This window comes from Nicotiana sylvestris, chromosome 8, assembly GCF_000393655.2.
Source record: "Nicotiana sylvestris chromosome 8, ASM39365v2, whole genome shotgun sequence".
NCBI classification, from domain to species: domain Eukaryota; kingdom Viridiplantae; phylum Streptophyta; class Magnoliopsida; order Solanales; family Solanaceae; genus Nicotiana; species Nicotiana sylvestris.
This window is the reverse complement of record NC_091064.1, coordinates 59,868,989-59,884,286: the sequence shown is the minus strand read 5'-3', so window position 1 is coordinate 59,884,286 and position 15,298 is coordinate 59,868,989. Positions and strand designations below refer to the sequence as shown.

The 15,298-nt window shown below is 36.4% G+C and overlaps 1 protein-coding gene across 15 annotated transcripts in view; it reads right to left on the bottom strand.

The window, feature by feature from the left end:
- Positions 1 to 9,930, bottom strand: part of LOC104249255 (DNA mismatch repair protein MSH5) — a 38,287-nt gene extending 28,357 nt beyond the window's left edge. For 7 of the 15 annotated variants that reach the window (XR_011401417.1, XR_011401418.1, XM_070152844.1 and 4 more), the window contains exons 1-7: positions 9,580 to 9,929; positions 9,358 to 9,452; positions 7,978 to 8,009; positions 7,503 to 7,597; positions 7,147 to 7,227; positions 6,998 to 7,070; positions 6,641 to 6,704 (exon numbers count right to left, since the gene is read on the bottom strand). Coding sequence is in view for 12 of the 15 variants with exons in the window: in XM_070152844.1 (XP_070008945.1) it covers positions 6,641 to 6,704; positions 6,998 to 7,070; positions 7,147 to 7,227; positions 7,503 to 7,597; positions 7,978 to 8,009; positions 9,358 to 9,390 (378 nt within the window). In the remaining 3 variants the exon portion in view is untranslated. Of the gene's footprint in view, positions 1 to 4,187; positions 4,247 to 6,640; positions 7,228 to 7,502; positions 7,612 to 7,977; positions 8,010 to 9,357; positions 9,453 to 9,579 lie in introns of those variants that run through there. The other 8 variants (XM_070152852.1, XM_070152845.1, XM_070152850.1 and 5 more) reach the window with 8 other exon arrangements.
- Between the last annotated feature and the right edge of the window lie 5,368 nt (positions 9,931 to 15,298).

The following is a 15,298-nucleotide window of genomic DNA, read 5'->3' as shown; positions in this document are numbered from 1 at the left end:
CATGTTGGAAAATTCATGGGAAGCCTCCTAACTGGAAGAAAAAGGGAGTTGACAACCGTGGCAGCCATGCATTCCAAACAATCAGTGAAGAGCAGGGGTAACAATCTTCTCCAGAGGTGTCTCCATCCACTAAGGAGCAATTAGATCTCTTGCACAAGCTTCTTCAGAATCAACTCCAAAACAGTAAACCTAGTCCTTCCAAGCCTTCTTATTCTTTTACCCAATCAGGTATTGCACCGTCTATTTATCTGAGTGCTAACTCAAATGGTGTGAACTTTTGGATCATCGATTCAGGAGCTAGTGACCATATGACAGGAAATCCCCATTTATTCTCTACTTACTCACCTTGTGCAGGGAACAAAAAGGTTCGAATTGCTAATGGATCTTTTTCAGCAATTGTTGGAAAGGTAACTATCAAACTTACTCCTTCCTTGGCTCTCTTTGATGTCATTCATGTACCAAATTTGACCTGCAATCTTGTGTCTGTTGCCAAATTAACCAAATCGCTCAATTGTCGTGCAATATTTCACTCATTTTCTTGTGAATTTCAGAACAAGGTTTCGGGGAGGATGATTGGCAGTGCTAAAGAGCCCGGAGGATGGATACAATTCAATAAACAAAAATTCTATTTGTTTGAACTCAGTTTTTATTGAGAATAAGGTTATTGTAACACCCCGTAAATTCGGCTTAGGTATGAATGAGCTAAAGGAGTAGCAAGGATATATTTTGAACATGTGAAGTCCCATCGGGATGATTATGGGTGAAAATAGTTGTTTCAAAATCAAGATGGAAAGTGAGGTGCATAAGATTTGACAAAATCGACAAAGTTTTGCAGAAGGTCTGTCTTCCAGCAGGGTTTAGTGAAAGTGTGTAAGGAATTGGGAAAAACTCAAAGCATGAAAGTTGTAGACCTCTAAAATAGCTTTCCAACGATATATTGTGGAGCCCAAACGGAGCTCTGTGCAAAGAGTTATGCCCGTTTTACAGAATGGTGTGCAACCACCGCGGTCCTGCCGCGTTTTTACCGCGACCGCGGTGGTGAGGCAGTGTCCCAACGATTTACCGCGGTCGGTACCGCAGTCGCGCCAACCGGGACGCGGTGGACGACTTGGGAAGTCGTTTTTTTAGCCCTATTTCGTCCCCCACAGTCCCAAAACAAGAAAACTTGCTCTAGAAAGTAAAACTCTCAAAAAACTAACTCCTTAAGGGTCCCTCCACCACCCAAGGTAAATTCTAATGGTGATTCTAACTTAATTTCAATTTCCCAACATCTTATTAACATGGGTAAACCCTCCATATCATTAGATATTCGATTGGGACATCATTGTTGAGAGAAGGAAGCCTACAACTCGAATTCAAAGGGGTTTGAACTTCAAAAGGGTAATGTCTTCACCCTCTAATTGATTCTAACATTGGTTTAATGATTATAAACCTTAGTTCATGAGATATGAGTTGATGGGTTTGATAGAAAAGCATGAACGATTATCGGGTTGGCGTGTTGAGTGTTGATTATTGGTTAAGGGTGTTGTTTACCTTATGGGTGATGAAAAATAATGTTGATATATTTGAGACTTTAGAATTTATCTAGGAACAAGAGAATGGGTTGATGGGTGGAGAGACACCATTAATAAGGACTATGAAGCTTTATTTTCACCAAGTGTTTGATAAAATGCTTAAGTGACCAAAACATGAGCACCATAACTAATATGGAATCCCTTTGACTTGTATTGCTATAGATTAAAGTTGAAAGGGTTGACAAACGTTGTATTACGCTCAAGGGCAGGAAGTTAAGGTATGTAAGGCTAACTCTTTACGTTTGGGAATGTCTATGATTCTCCCTACGTCCTATTCATTATGACCATTACCAGTTTCCTCAGAAAGTAACTATGCCTTAGTTCCCTGAATAGTAGTATAACTTCTATTCTCTAGATGACATAGTCTCATAATCATTCGATATTCTATGAGTTTCAGTTATGACAAAGCAATTTCTTATGAATACTCATCTCAGTCTAATCGTAATCATTATTCCAGTATCATGTAACTCGGTATGGCTCATTATTTCAGTATCATGTACTGCAGTATGATTCTCAGTTCCTGATTTTAAATTCTTGAATGTTGAACACCTGTATTTGGGCCTGAGGCCGTAGTTTATGCTTTACGCATTTTTGGGCCTGAGGCCGTAGTTATGTATACGTATACTTGGGCCTGAGGCCGTAGCTTGTGCACACACACACACACACACACACACATATATATATATATATATATATTGGGCCCTTGGCCTGGGGCCGTAGTTTATCAGATAAACAGGTTGTTCATCATTCAGAAGAGGGAGTATTCATATCCTTACTTCCTTGTTCAGTTATCAGTTTATCAGTTTATCAGCTAGCAGTTCAGTTTCAGTTTCAGTATTTACAGTTCTTTTTTTCAGCTATTTTACATACCAGTACAATTCAAATGTACTGACGTCCCTTTTGCCCGGGGCCTGCATCGCGCGATGCAGGTAACGATTTTCAGGTTGACGATTTTGCTTGCTAGGACATCTCGTATCAGCTATTGGTGAGCCCCAGTCTTTCGGGGCCTTATCTCTATTTTGTTTTAGTCATTATAGTATTTCAGTTAATAAGGTATACCGGGGACCTTGTCCCGGTAAACAGTTAGCATTTTCAGTATTCTTTAGAGGCTTCGTAGACTATAACCCAGTCAGTCAGATATTAGCAGGCCTCATGTGTTAGCCTTGTCGGCTACTTGTTTATACTTGCAGACCTTTCAGTATTTTCCGCATCTATGACATTTCAGTCAGACTCTTTAGTAGAATCATGTTTTATATTTACCTCTAGCTCATAGTCATACCACATGTTGATCCAGCCATGCAGTTGGTTCGTTCGGTCACATGCAGTCAGGCACCGAGTGCCGTGTTACGCCCAGACCATGGTTCGGGGCGTGACAGTTATGTTTTGGCATTATAGGCTTGGTCATCCTAGTTTTTGTTATTTAAAGTTTTTGTTACCTCAATTGTTCATGAATAAGAGCCCTTCTATTTTTCAGTGTGAATTATGTGAAATGGCAAAACATCGACGTTCTATTTTTCCTTCTCATAATTATCATGCCCCAAAACCATTTAAGCTTATCCATAGTGATGTTTGGGGACCATCTAGGATTTTGACAAATAGTGAAAAACGATGGTTTGTGAGTTTTATTGATGATCACACTAGGCTACACTTGGTTTATCTTTTAAAAGATAAAACAGAGGTAAAAAATGTGTTCGAGATTTTTTATGCTATGATTGAAACACAATTTCAAGAGAAAATTCAGATTTTTAGGAGCGACAATGGCCGGGAGTTCTTTAATGAGCAATTAGGGAAAAAATTTCAAAATAAAGGTATAATCTATCAAAGTTCATGCCCTGATACACCCCAACAAAATGGGGTTGCCAAAAGAAAGAATAGACATTTATTGGAAGTAACTAGAGCCTTATTGTTTACTAGTAGAGCTCCACAATATTTATGGGGAGAAGCTCTTTTGACTGCCACCTATTTGATAAATAGGATGTCATCTAAAGCTCTTAGTTTTAGAACTCCCTTTAGTCTATTCAAAGAGAAATTTACTATATCTAGGCTAACTACTGATTTTCCATTAAAAGTGCTTAGGTGTAGTGCTTTTATTCACAACCATGATCATAATAGCAGCAAACTAGAACCTCGTGTAAGAAAGTGTGTTTTTATAGGCTATGCTCCAAATCAGAAAGGGTATAAGTGTTATGATCCAAATACAAAAAGATTGTGGCTACTATGGATGTTACTTTTTTTGAATCCTAACCTTTTTTTGGCACTCATCTTCACGGGGAGAAGTTTGCAGTAGAAGATTTGTTTTGCAATAATGAGGGAATGAGTCAAAATAAAAAAGAGCAGAGTTACCTGATAAACATGGTTGAGCTAAATATGTGATAATGATCTAGGAAAGATAAGGAATAAAAATGCTATAGATAATAAAGGCTATGATTCTGAACCTGTAAAATCAAAGCATGATCTGATTAACAACAAAAACGGTGAACAAACAAAAGAGTTGCGCGTTTACACAAGAAGAAACCAGAATCTTGGAAAAGAGACCGAAAACTCTCAACATGGTCAGTCATCCACTCAACAAGACCAAAATGAAATTCCAAGTAATGAGATTCCAGGTAGTACCTCCAAGGAGTCTGTTTCTGATACATCGCTTGTTCCTTCAGGTCTTGATCTTCCTATAGCTAAAAGAAAAGGTGTGAGAAACGTCACTAAACACCCCATGTCAAACTTTGTGTCATATAAAAAATTGTCCCCTCCCTATTCAACTCTTCTTTCTCAATTAACTGTCTTGGAGATACCAAAGAATGTGCAGGTCTTTAAATGTTCTTGAATGGAGGGAGGCAATTCTAGAGGAGATGAAAGCCCTAGAACAAAATGAAACTTGGGAAATCATGGATCTACCACGAGGAAAGAAAACAGTGGGTTGTAAGTGGGTTTTCACCATCAAATTCAAGTCAAATGGGTCACTGGAAAGATATACGGCGCGTCTTGTAGCTAAAGGGTTTACTCAAACCTACGACATCGACTACCTTGAAACATTTGCTCCAGTAGCCAAACTGAATTCTATTAGAGTCCTTCTTACTATTGCTGCTAATCTTGATTGGCCCCTTCAACAGTTAGATGTAAAGAATGCATTCCTCAATAGAAAACTTGAAGAGGAGGTCTACATGGATCCTCCACCGGGCTTTGAAAACCAATTTGGGACACAGGTATATAGACTTAAAAGGTCTCTCTATGGTCTAAAGCAATCTCCTCGAGCTTGGTTTGAAAATTTACTCAATTTGTTAAAGGGTTGGGTTACTTGCAAGGACAAGCAGATCACACAATGTTCATTCGGCATTCACTACAAGGAAAAATAACAATCCTTATAGTGTATGTAGATGACATTATACTTACGGGAGACAACTCAATTGAGATGAAGAATCTAAAGGATCAGTTAGCATCAAAATTCGAAATCAAAGACTTGGGACACTTGAGGTATTTTCTTGGCATGGAAATGGCTCCATCGAAGGAGGGAATAATGGTATCTCAAAGAAAATATGTGCTGGATTTGTTGAAAGAAATAGGGATGAGCGGGTACCGACCAGCAAAAACTCCTCTTGACCTAACATAAAGCTCGGGAATAAAGAAGGAGATCCGATTGACAAAGGTCAATATTAGAGATTGGTAGGAAAACTTATCTACCTATCGCACACTCGACCTGACATAGCTTTTGCGGAATGCTTGGTTAGTCGGTATGCGTTCTTCTCAAAAAGAACATCAGGAGGCTGTGTATCAAATTTTGAGGTACTTGAAAAGCTCACCGAGAAAAGGATTGTTGTTCAAGGAAAGTGATAAAAGGACCATTGAGGCATACACAGATGCACATTGGGCAGGATCTTGTATTGACAGAAGGTCTATTTCTGGGTATTGTAAATTTATTTGGGGAAATCTTGTGACATGGAGAAGTAAAAACAAAGTGTTGTGCACGAAGCGAAGCTATGGCTCATGGAATCCGTGAGATGATTTGGCTTAAGAAAATGATGGAGGAACTTAGAAGACCTATAACTTTACCAATGAAGCTATATTGTGACAATAAAGCTGCCATAAGCATTACCCACAATCCAGCTCAACATGATAGAAAAAAACAAATTGAGGTGGATAGGCATTTCATCAAGGAGAAGCTCGAAGAAGGAAGCGTGTGCTTGCCATTTGTGCCAAGAGATCAGCAGACATGCAGATATTTTTACTGAGTGTTTATGTAAACCAAGATTTGAAAGTCTTGTAAGCAAGTTAGGCATGTCAGATATCTGCATGCCAACTTGAAGGGGAATGTTGATTTGTAATATCTGATTATGATTATGTGATCAAATCAAATTAGATAAGTTAATTTGTATTATCTAATCATATAGGATCAAATCATATCATCTAAGTTAGGAAAGTTTCAGATTCTTAGGGATTGGATTAGATTAGATTAGAAATACCCCTTTGTCTGGAATCAGGGGATTATTTCCTTTTTTATTGATTTTTTTTTCTCCTATAAATTGTGTATTCTTTGACAAAATAAAACATACTACTCTGATACCAAAACTAACAAATAAAAATAAAATAAGCTAGAAATTACTGTGTTTTCTCATTCTTTCTTGCTCTTAATCATTCAAGATAATATCATACTTTCGTCGATACTCTTGTCAAACATGGATCTGAAATACCATTGTGAATGTGCTACAATGCACCTCTTTTCAAAAGTATAATGAGTTACGATGAGCTTCAGCACTCCCCTTCCAAGAAAGTCTCAATCAAATCGTGTCCCCACTTAGCTAAAAAGTGGAGAAGTTACATCCCCTGACCATTCACCTAGAGCATATTATTAAATACTATTCTTAGTTGTAATTGCTATGATTGTAGAGGAAATTTTTTCGTCTCAGGAAGTTCTTAAACCAAGCTGACAACTAAAAAGCCCCATATTTGGCATAAAGCAAAAAAATAGCACCTACTGTAAAAACAGTTCTTGCGTCAACTAGAATAAACACGCATTCAGATTTCAGAGAATATAAAGATGCATACTGAATCGAGGCAGTAAAAGTTTTACTCACAAAAGCAGTTCTCTCTTTTATGTTCAAACCATCATCCATCCCAGTGACTTGAAGGTACATCAATCTGTGTCCCAAAAACAGCTCTGTAGTAAAACTATTCAGAAAGAACACTGAGAAACAGATTAATCCATTAATTACAACTGCATGGAGCATTTAAATATTTTGTGTCATCTGGTGGTTATGGTCGCTAGGAATATACATTTACAATGACATCCTAATCCCATATCATTAACAGATAACTACAGCTTTTGATGCACCTAGGACTTCCCTTGCCAGAACTATATTCATCTTGGACAAGTAAACCAATAGAATAGGAAATAAAGAAAATATAAGTAATAGCAGTATTCTTCGTCAAACCTGTGCCATGCTTGCTCATGGCTGAATAGCGAACTTTTAACAAGCTTTACAGAAGGAGCGTCACTTGTACCATCTGTGTCACATCACAGAGTAGATAATGCTTCCACAAGCAGAAAGATCAACATGCCAATAATAAACTGAGAACATACCACTTCTCTGTAAGGCACCCAAGAAAGATTCCTCACTTTTAGTACTTGTATAGATTGTTCCTGGTTTAGCCTGATATTTAACTGAACAGAACTCTCACTTTCAGCAAACATCATACAGAACGCATAAAAGAAGAAGCTAAGCTTGCTTAAGAGGAGTTTTATGGATGCTTAAACTACTTCTTCCTCAAGAATGTGAAACTAAAGAAATTCGTCAAAGCAGTTCAGAAAGCAATTTATCAATGCAACAAGTTCAGTACATCATGTTAACTAACTTTCATGAAAAGAGAGACAGAAATGCAACGAGCACATAAATTAGCTGCTAACAAATCAACCAAGGGAAAGCGAAGAGTTCATACCCATATCAACCAAGGAAAAGTCATGACTCCCATCTTCCCAGATTTCTAGTACATGGAGTTGGCGTGTACTGGCATCATAATAGGAAACTCCAATCCTTAAAGAATAGGACTGTTAGACACTAATTAAGTCAGCATTTTTTAAAAATTAATTAATTCAGCATTCGCTCTTGCTAGCATTTCTTTTTTATTTCTCCATCCTTTAGGTAGTTTGCTTTTTGTCTTTTTTTTACAATCAAGTTCAAGATCAAAGATTTTCCTTTTCCTGTTATAATTGTTTTACCCTCTTTATTGTAATCAAATATCAATGACGCTGGTTAAATTGTCAGATTGAATCCTGCTTTTCAAGACATATATAACATGTGAAGATGGCACATATCGTTAGTATCATTTTTTGTCTCCCTTAAACCATTCATTCAAGAAGGTCCTAAAGTAACTATGGACATTCTAATAAAGTCGTCAATATCAAGGAGCTCACCTGTGTCCTTGCATAATACATGCCATATAAACCTGCATTATACGCCGTAACCAGCAAAATTTATATACGTCTAGAGGAGTTTCTATAGTAAAGCTTCAAAAAGTGAGGTAAAACACGTTTTGCCTATGAGTATAGAAACACAATTACTTCTGCTCCAAATAAAAGGCATGATTATTTTGAACATTAAAAAAACATTAACACACATTCAAAGTCTTGAAATTGAATGGATAGAGAACACAAGGAGTTTCAACTCTCCACATGAGTGGTAGAGGAAAAATTAATTCATATCCATTAAGAAAATCATTTGAAATCAATAAACAACAAAGTTCTCACTGAAATATGCTACTCCCTCTACTTCATTTTATGTGAACCTGTTTGACCGGACAGGAGTTTAAGAAAGAAAGAAAGAAAACCTTCGGAACTTGTGGTCTTAAATCAGCCATGATATTTTTGAGGCTATAAAATCAATGACGTTAAGGAAAAAATAGAAAGTTTAAAGTTAAATTGTTTATAGAAATGTGTCGTTTTTGTGGAACAAACTAAAAAGAAACGAGTTTCACATAAATTGGAAAGTTCCTGTTTTTTTTTTAATAACTGAGAAATACCGTGGGCTAGCTCTAGCCACCGCATGATTTGAAACTCCATGGAAATATGGGGCTACTTCCACTTAAATATTGGGCTTTTATCTTAAGCAGGTTTCAAATTCTTGACATGCGCCTAATCCACATACCACTAGCTACACTCTTACCACTTCCATAATGTATTTATATTCACTGTAATATGCTATGCAAGTGCAATTTATCATTTTTGTGCTATGTTCCAATCAGCATTTAAATGCTTTGTTTTGTTTATCAACATAAAATTGGAGCATCCAAAGGGCTGAAATTGCTCGGAAATTAAATTAGCATATATCATACAAGTTTTACATATTAGAACAAATCAAAAGTCTGCTTTGTAAACTAGAATTTTATATCTACTAATCAGCTGGTTGACAAGTAATTTAATTGGCTTCTCCTAGTACCTTATCCACAACAACAACAACACACACAAAACACAAATTCATAACTCGGATCACAAATTTGTCTTTAAAACCTATCAAATTACGCCTCAACTGATAACTAAGAGCAAAAATGCATTTCAATTCTGCTTTCTTCTAAACAATTTTCACAAATAAATAGGTTATGGACTCAAAACACACACACATACACGCATTCAAAACTCTGATCATAAATTTGTCTTTAAAATGTAATAAATTACGTCTCAATTGATAAATACGAGCAAAAATGCCTTAAATTCTACTTTCAGCTAAACAATTTTCACTATAAATAAATAAAATTAACAATAGGCTATTGAAATCCGAGCAAGCGTGGAATTACTTACATTAGACTCTTCCTCTTCTGATAATTCAGGCATAGATGATCTTATCTGCGACTGCTCGTTATTATCTTCTCACATCAAATTAAAGTTCAACTATGCTATCCGATTTTCAAAAAAAAAAAAATTAAGCTACGTATATAAGAAAATTAATTTTGCTGTAGAATACTAATTAATACATTTGAAAATGTAAATAGAGAATAGATAAACGTAATTGTGAGTGCGCACCTCGATCGCGTGCAAACAACGCCTCCACTAGCAGCGAATATAGTGCGTAGGTTAAGTAGCAAAGAGTGTAAAATGCAGGAGCAAAATTTTCTCTGGGAAAGGTGAAGCGGAGCAAAATTTCTAGCGAGTGTGGAAAAATTGGCGGCAATTCATCAATTGAGGTGGTTTTAGAGAGAGAACTGGGAAGGGGCAAAAAGGTAATTGGGCTGAACGCTGATATCCCTTTGGCGCGAATCCTTTCATGTTTATGGTTTATACTAGTTTCTGGATTGCATCGTGTATTCTTTAATATACAAAGTCTAAAAAAAAAAGGAGTAATACAAATCCTGAATGAGAAAAAATACAAGGTCAAAGTGATAGATAAACAATATTTTTCGAACTTTCTTCATTCGTCATTGTGATTTATCCTTTAATAGTTATGAAGTATATATTCAAACACCAGCTATATATCTATAATATAAATATACCTCTCTGTAATCTAATACGCTACAGACACACTACAAGTTTTTTCTTTTTCATTATTGAAAAGACAAGCATCTTGAGCTAGCATTAAGTATGATTATATTACTTAATAATATAAAATAACTTTAAGTACGAAAGAGACAGAATTAATATCAGTTTTGTGATGGGAGTAATTCAAGTAACTTTTTAGAAAAATTACAACACCAATTTAAGTTTAAGTAGCAAATGATTAATCTAATACTCATTCCAAATAATAAACTATAACACTTTAAAATGAAATAAGTGACACTTGATTGGCCTGAATAAAGCCTGTATGAATCTTATATTTTTCCATTTTGCGAGTCATATGTTGGTTGTTACGTGAAGATAGAAGGTGAGAATATACGTATGGAAGGTCATGTGTTTTGTTCTAGCTGCTTGCAAGTTAAAATAGGCATCATAATTAGCATATTAATTTTCAAAAAGTAAATGCCAAGATACATTTTGGGAGATTTTTAAAAACTAATTAAGGACGGATATGGGCCTTAATTTCCTCCTCCCCTCAACCCTTATCTCCATAAAGAGTTTTTTCCTATAAAAAAAGAAAGAGATTATTTAAAACTGAACAATCGTTTCGTAGCGAATGATTTTAGGTAAATCACTTGCAATGAACAATTTGTCCTCATGGTTAAAAGAACAACTTCAGTCTCAGAACCTCTCAATATTAAACTAGCTGCATGACCAGACTCGAATAAACACATGAAGAGAAAATGATGTAAGATCAGAAACATAAGCTTGTGAAATACTTTCTTTAATTTCCTTACCTCCTTCTCCCATTTCATGAACTGAATCAACATTTTTTCTACCACTTATCTCCAATTACCCCAACAGATAATAATACATGAGTAATTAATTTTCTAATACATGAGTAATTAATTCTGGGATGAATAATATCCTTGAAGCACTTTCCAAACCACCACATCGATTAGAATACTTTTCTTTTGAGGTGCAGCCTCCTACTGAACAACTAATATTTACAAACCAAATTTATTAGCCAAAATTCAACAATTCTATAATCTGAAAGTTCCGCGGAAAGTTTTTTTTTGGTAGATGAAAATGGATTGATGGAAAAAAGGTATAACTTTACAAAAGTAGCATACTACATTAATACATTTAACGCCTCCAAAATCAAGCTGACTATTCACATAAACTGGAAATCTCTTATCTACTAAAGAAAATAGAAGAACGCTTTTGACCCGTAACCATGGATATTTGGCTTCTTCAAAATGTTTCATGGAAAGAGAATATGTTGCATAAATGCTACTATAATGTTTAGTCAACATTCATAATAGTACTCATACCTCACTATTCAAGTATATAAAGCTTAATATCCCATCCATGAGAAAACAATTCCTCAGTCACTTTTGAGAGGAACTTCACTCATTGAGGAGGAATAATTACCTACTCAACACTTAATTACTCGAAATATTTGATCGGGATATTTTGAAAAAATTGATGGTTGTTGACTTTAATTGGAGATTCTTTGGAGGCTACGAATGTCTTGCTCATCCACTACTCATGCATGTTTCAATTTGAGTCCAAACAAAAATATTTTAAAAACTTCAGAAAAAAAAACAAACACAAACATACACCAAATGTGCAATAGATAATGAGCAATAGAAGATCTATACTCATTAGAATATACAACACCGAGCATTGTTAAATGTGCTCATGCCTAGACTCTCTTATCCTCCGACCATTGGATATATGGTTGGTTATACATATAAATATGATACAAAAGTAGGAAATCTGGTACTCCTACTGTCACATATATCCGCCCGCTTAGCTAATATTGGATAGTCATAACTTTCTTTTCTTGAATGAATCAATAGAGATCACCTAGTATAAGGAGATCGAGTGGGAATGTCTCTTGTGATTCCAATACTATCACACAGATCTAGATTTGAGAGAAAAGAACTCGAAAGGAAGAGAAGAAAATGTCCGGTCATCAGCCATAAGCTATCCGCCTGTCCTAATACCTCCCTATAATATACATCTACATGACTACATGAAAGATTTATTTTCTTTTAAATGCATCATTAAATATATTAATGAAGAAGACCATTCAGATGGATTTAGTCCACACGAGAGATAAGTCATATTCTATTTTGAGCATAACAAAGAGAAGCTAGGTTAATCTGCATAGTGGTGTGTGAAGAAACAATATATTTATTTAAGGGCATAAATGTCCGTCGGCATTACAAAGCCATATTCGTCTTTCAACCTTTAACTTTGGGCTTCATACTTATAATATAGTATGATGATAATATGATATAGCGAATTAAATTAATATGGAGTAATTATTGATCGGTCAAATATTCTACTACAACCACAAAAAAATTTATAATAGTAATTGAGTTCTTATTTAAATTTAACTATAGTTTTGTGATTTTTGTAATACATATATAGAAGGAGGGAAAAATGGCACTAATTCATCAATTGAGGTGTTAAGTTATCGCAAGTTGAAAAAATAATGGTCGAAATATTGAATTATTCTACTGATATTATTGTTAGTTATTAAACTTGAATTGTTAATACACTGTTGAAAATTGGATTGAGGAAGAAGAATCTATAGCTGAACGTATGAGATCTTGGCTCAAAAATTCCATTTCGAAGCTTCAAGCTTCTTCGTCCATGGCGGGCCTTTGACTCTGAAATTCGACACTGTTCCGGCTGTTTGGAGTTCGAAAAATCTGATATTATATGCTATTTGTGTTTACCTAACGATTATCTACTGAATTAAGATGAAAATTGAAGGGGAAAAAGCAAGAACTGCCCACAACTTTACAATTTTAGCTCATGTTCTTTGGTGCTATTTGTAACCATAAAATGATTACTCGGTGTTAGTTATTTGGGACAAAGCGTAACCATTTCAACATTCTTATTGTCATGGAGGAAGGAGCTTCCATGGTGACGGAGACGAAATATAGAGAAAGAGAGGAGGGTTTAGTTATTTAGGTCTTGGACTGGGTCGGGTTTAAGGCTATGGGTATTAGGTAATCAATATGGGTAATGGGTTGGGGGTTAAATATGCTTAGAAGACTGCCACGTGTCCCTCCGTTAAATTGAGGGGTAAATATGTTTAATAGTAAGACGGTAGGGACAAATCAGACCAAATAGTATAACGGAGGGTAAATATAAATAATATTCAATAATAAAGGGATATTTTTGACTCTTTTTCGTATTACAAATAACGGACAAACGGCTCAGAACAAGCTGACATCATTAAGAAACAATCTCCATAACTTGGGACTGAGCGATGAGCCCATGGAACGTACAATCTCCCTAATATATGCAGAATATGAGCACGGAAAGCTTGCCCATATGCTCGCCATGGCGATGCTATGCCAATTCGGCCGACTAAATACTACGAGTTATGTCCGAATTTCGTTCAAATCAATCGAGCCCCAAGCAATAATTTCATTGCCCGTCCCGTCAACGGTCTCTCCAGGCCGAGCAATGAAAGCAAGATTAGATAAATTGGGACTCACCCCAACGCATACATAAACTATACAACAACGCATGATATTCTCCAATGAAAGCAATATTAGATAAACTGGGACTCACCCCGATGCATGCATGAACGATGCAACAACGAGTAATATCCTACAATAAAAGCAAGGCCACATGCAACATCCTTACCGCTCCACCGAGCCCGCACATCGCCGAGAGAAAGTTAGAATTCGACCTCGTTCGAGTTAACAAGTCATGGTTCGACCTTGTTGGAACTCATCACGGGTCACAATTCGACCTCGTTCGAATTCACACCTAAGGGTGGCAAAATGGTTAAAAGAAAATAGTTAACCACCCATATTATCTACTAAAATGGGTTGGATAATGAACTTTTTAAAAATGGGTCAAATATGGATAAGAACCATATTATCCATTTAGAAAATGGATAACCAATGGGTCTAACTTTTACATTTGTAAAGCCTCAAATTGAGGGTACCTCAAGTTAGGGAGACTAAGAATTCTCCTAAAAGTGATCATATGAAAAAATTCATAGATAATATAGTTACCCATATTATCCGTTGGTTAACCCATTTTTATCCGTATTAAATATGGGTCGGGCCGAATAATTGATCCGTTTTTTCATTACCCATTTTGACCCGAACTATATCCGACCTGACCCGCCCATTTTCCACTCTTATTCACACCCATGCGGCCCCCGACCATCGCTAAACGAAAGTAAAATTCGACCTTGTTTGAATTAATAAGTCAATGTTCGACCTCGCTCGAACTCATCACGGGTCACAATTCGACCTCGTTCGAATTCACCCTCATGCGGCCCCCGGCCATCGCCAAGCGAGAGTAAAATTCGACCTTGTTCGAATTAATAAGTCAACGTTCGACCTCGCTCGAACTCATCACGGGTCACAATTCGGCCTCGTTTGAATTCACACCAATGCGAATCCCGACCATCGCCAAGCGAAGGCAAAATTCGACCTCGCTCGAATCTACAAGTCAGAATTCAACCTCGATCGAATTTACAAGTCAAAACTGACTCCACCCAAGTTGGCAAGTCAGAATTCGACCTCGCTCGAATTTACAAGTCAAAACTGACTCCGCCCAAGTTGGCAAGCCAGAATTAGACCTTGCTCGAATTTACAAGTCAAAACTGACTCTGCCCAAATTGGCGAGTCAAAATGTGACGACTCGGCCAGTCGTCTTATGAGTTACCACTCTGTTGTCCCCATTTATTCTTCTTTATGCTTTGTTATCCGTGTTATGTGGTATCGGGTTGGTCGAATCGAATCCGGAATGATTTTGGCAAGGTTTGAGACATTAGTCTCTTTTAAGGAAGTTTAAGTTGGAAAAGTCAACCGGATGTTGACTTATGTGTTAGAGGGCTCGAATGTGAGTTCCGATGGTTCGGTTAGCTGTGATCGGAATGAATTTTGGAGGTTCATAGTAGATTTAGGCTTGAATTGGCGAAGTCAATATTTTAGCGATTTTCGGTTGGTAGGCGAGGTTTTGATATAGGGGTCAAAATGGAATTCTGAGAGTTACAATAGTTCCGTTGTGTCATTTGGGATGTAGGTGCAAAATTTCAGGTCATTCGGACGTGGTTTGGTTGGATTTTTGATCAAAAGCAGAATTCGGAAGATTTAATAAAGTTAGGCTTGAATCCGATGTGTTTTGGTTGATTTGATGTTGTTTGAGGTGTTTTGAAGATTGGAAAAAGTTTGGATAAGGTATTGAGATATGTTTGTGCCTT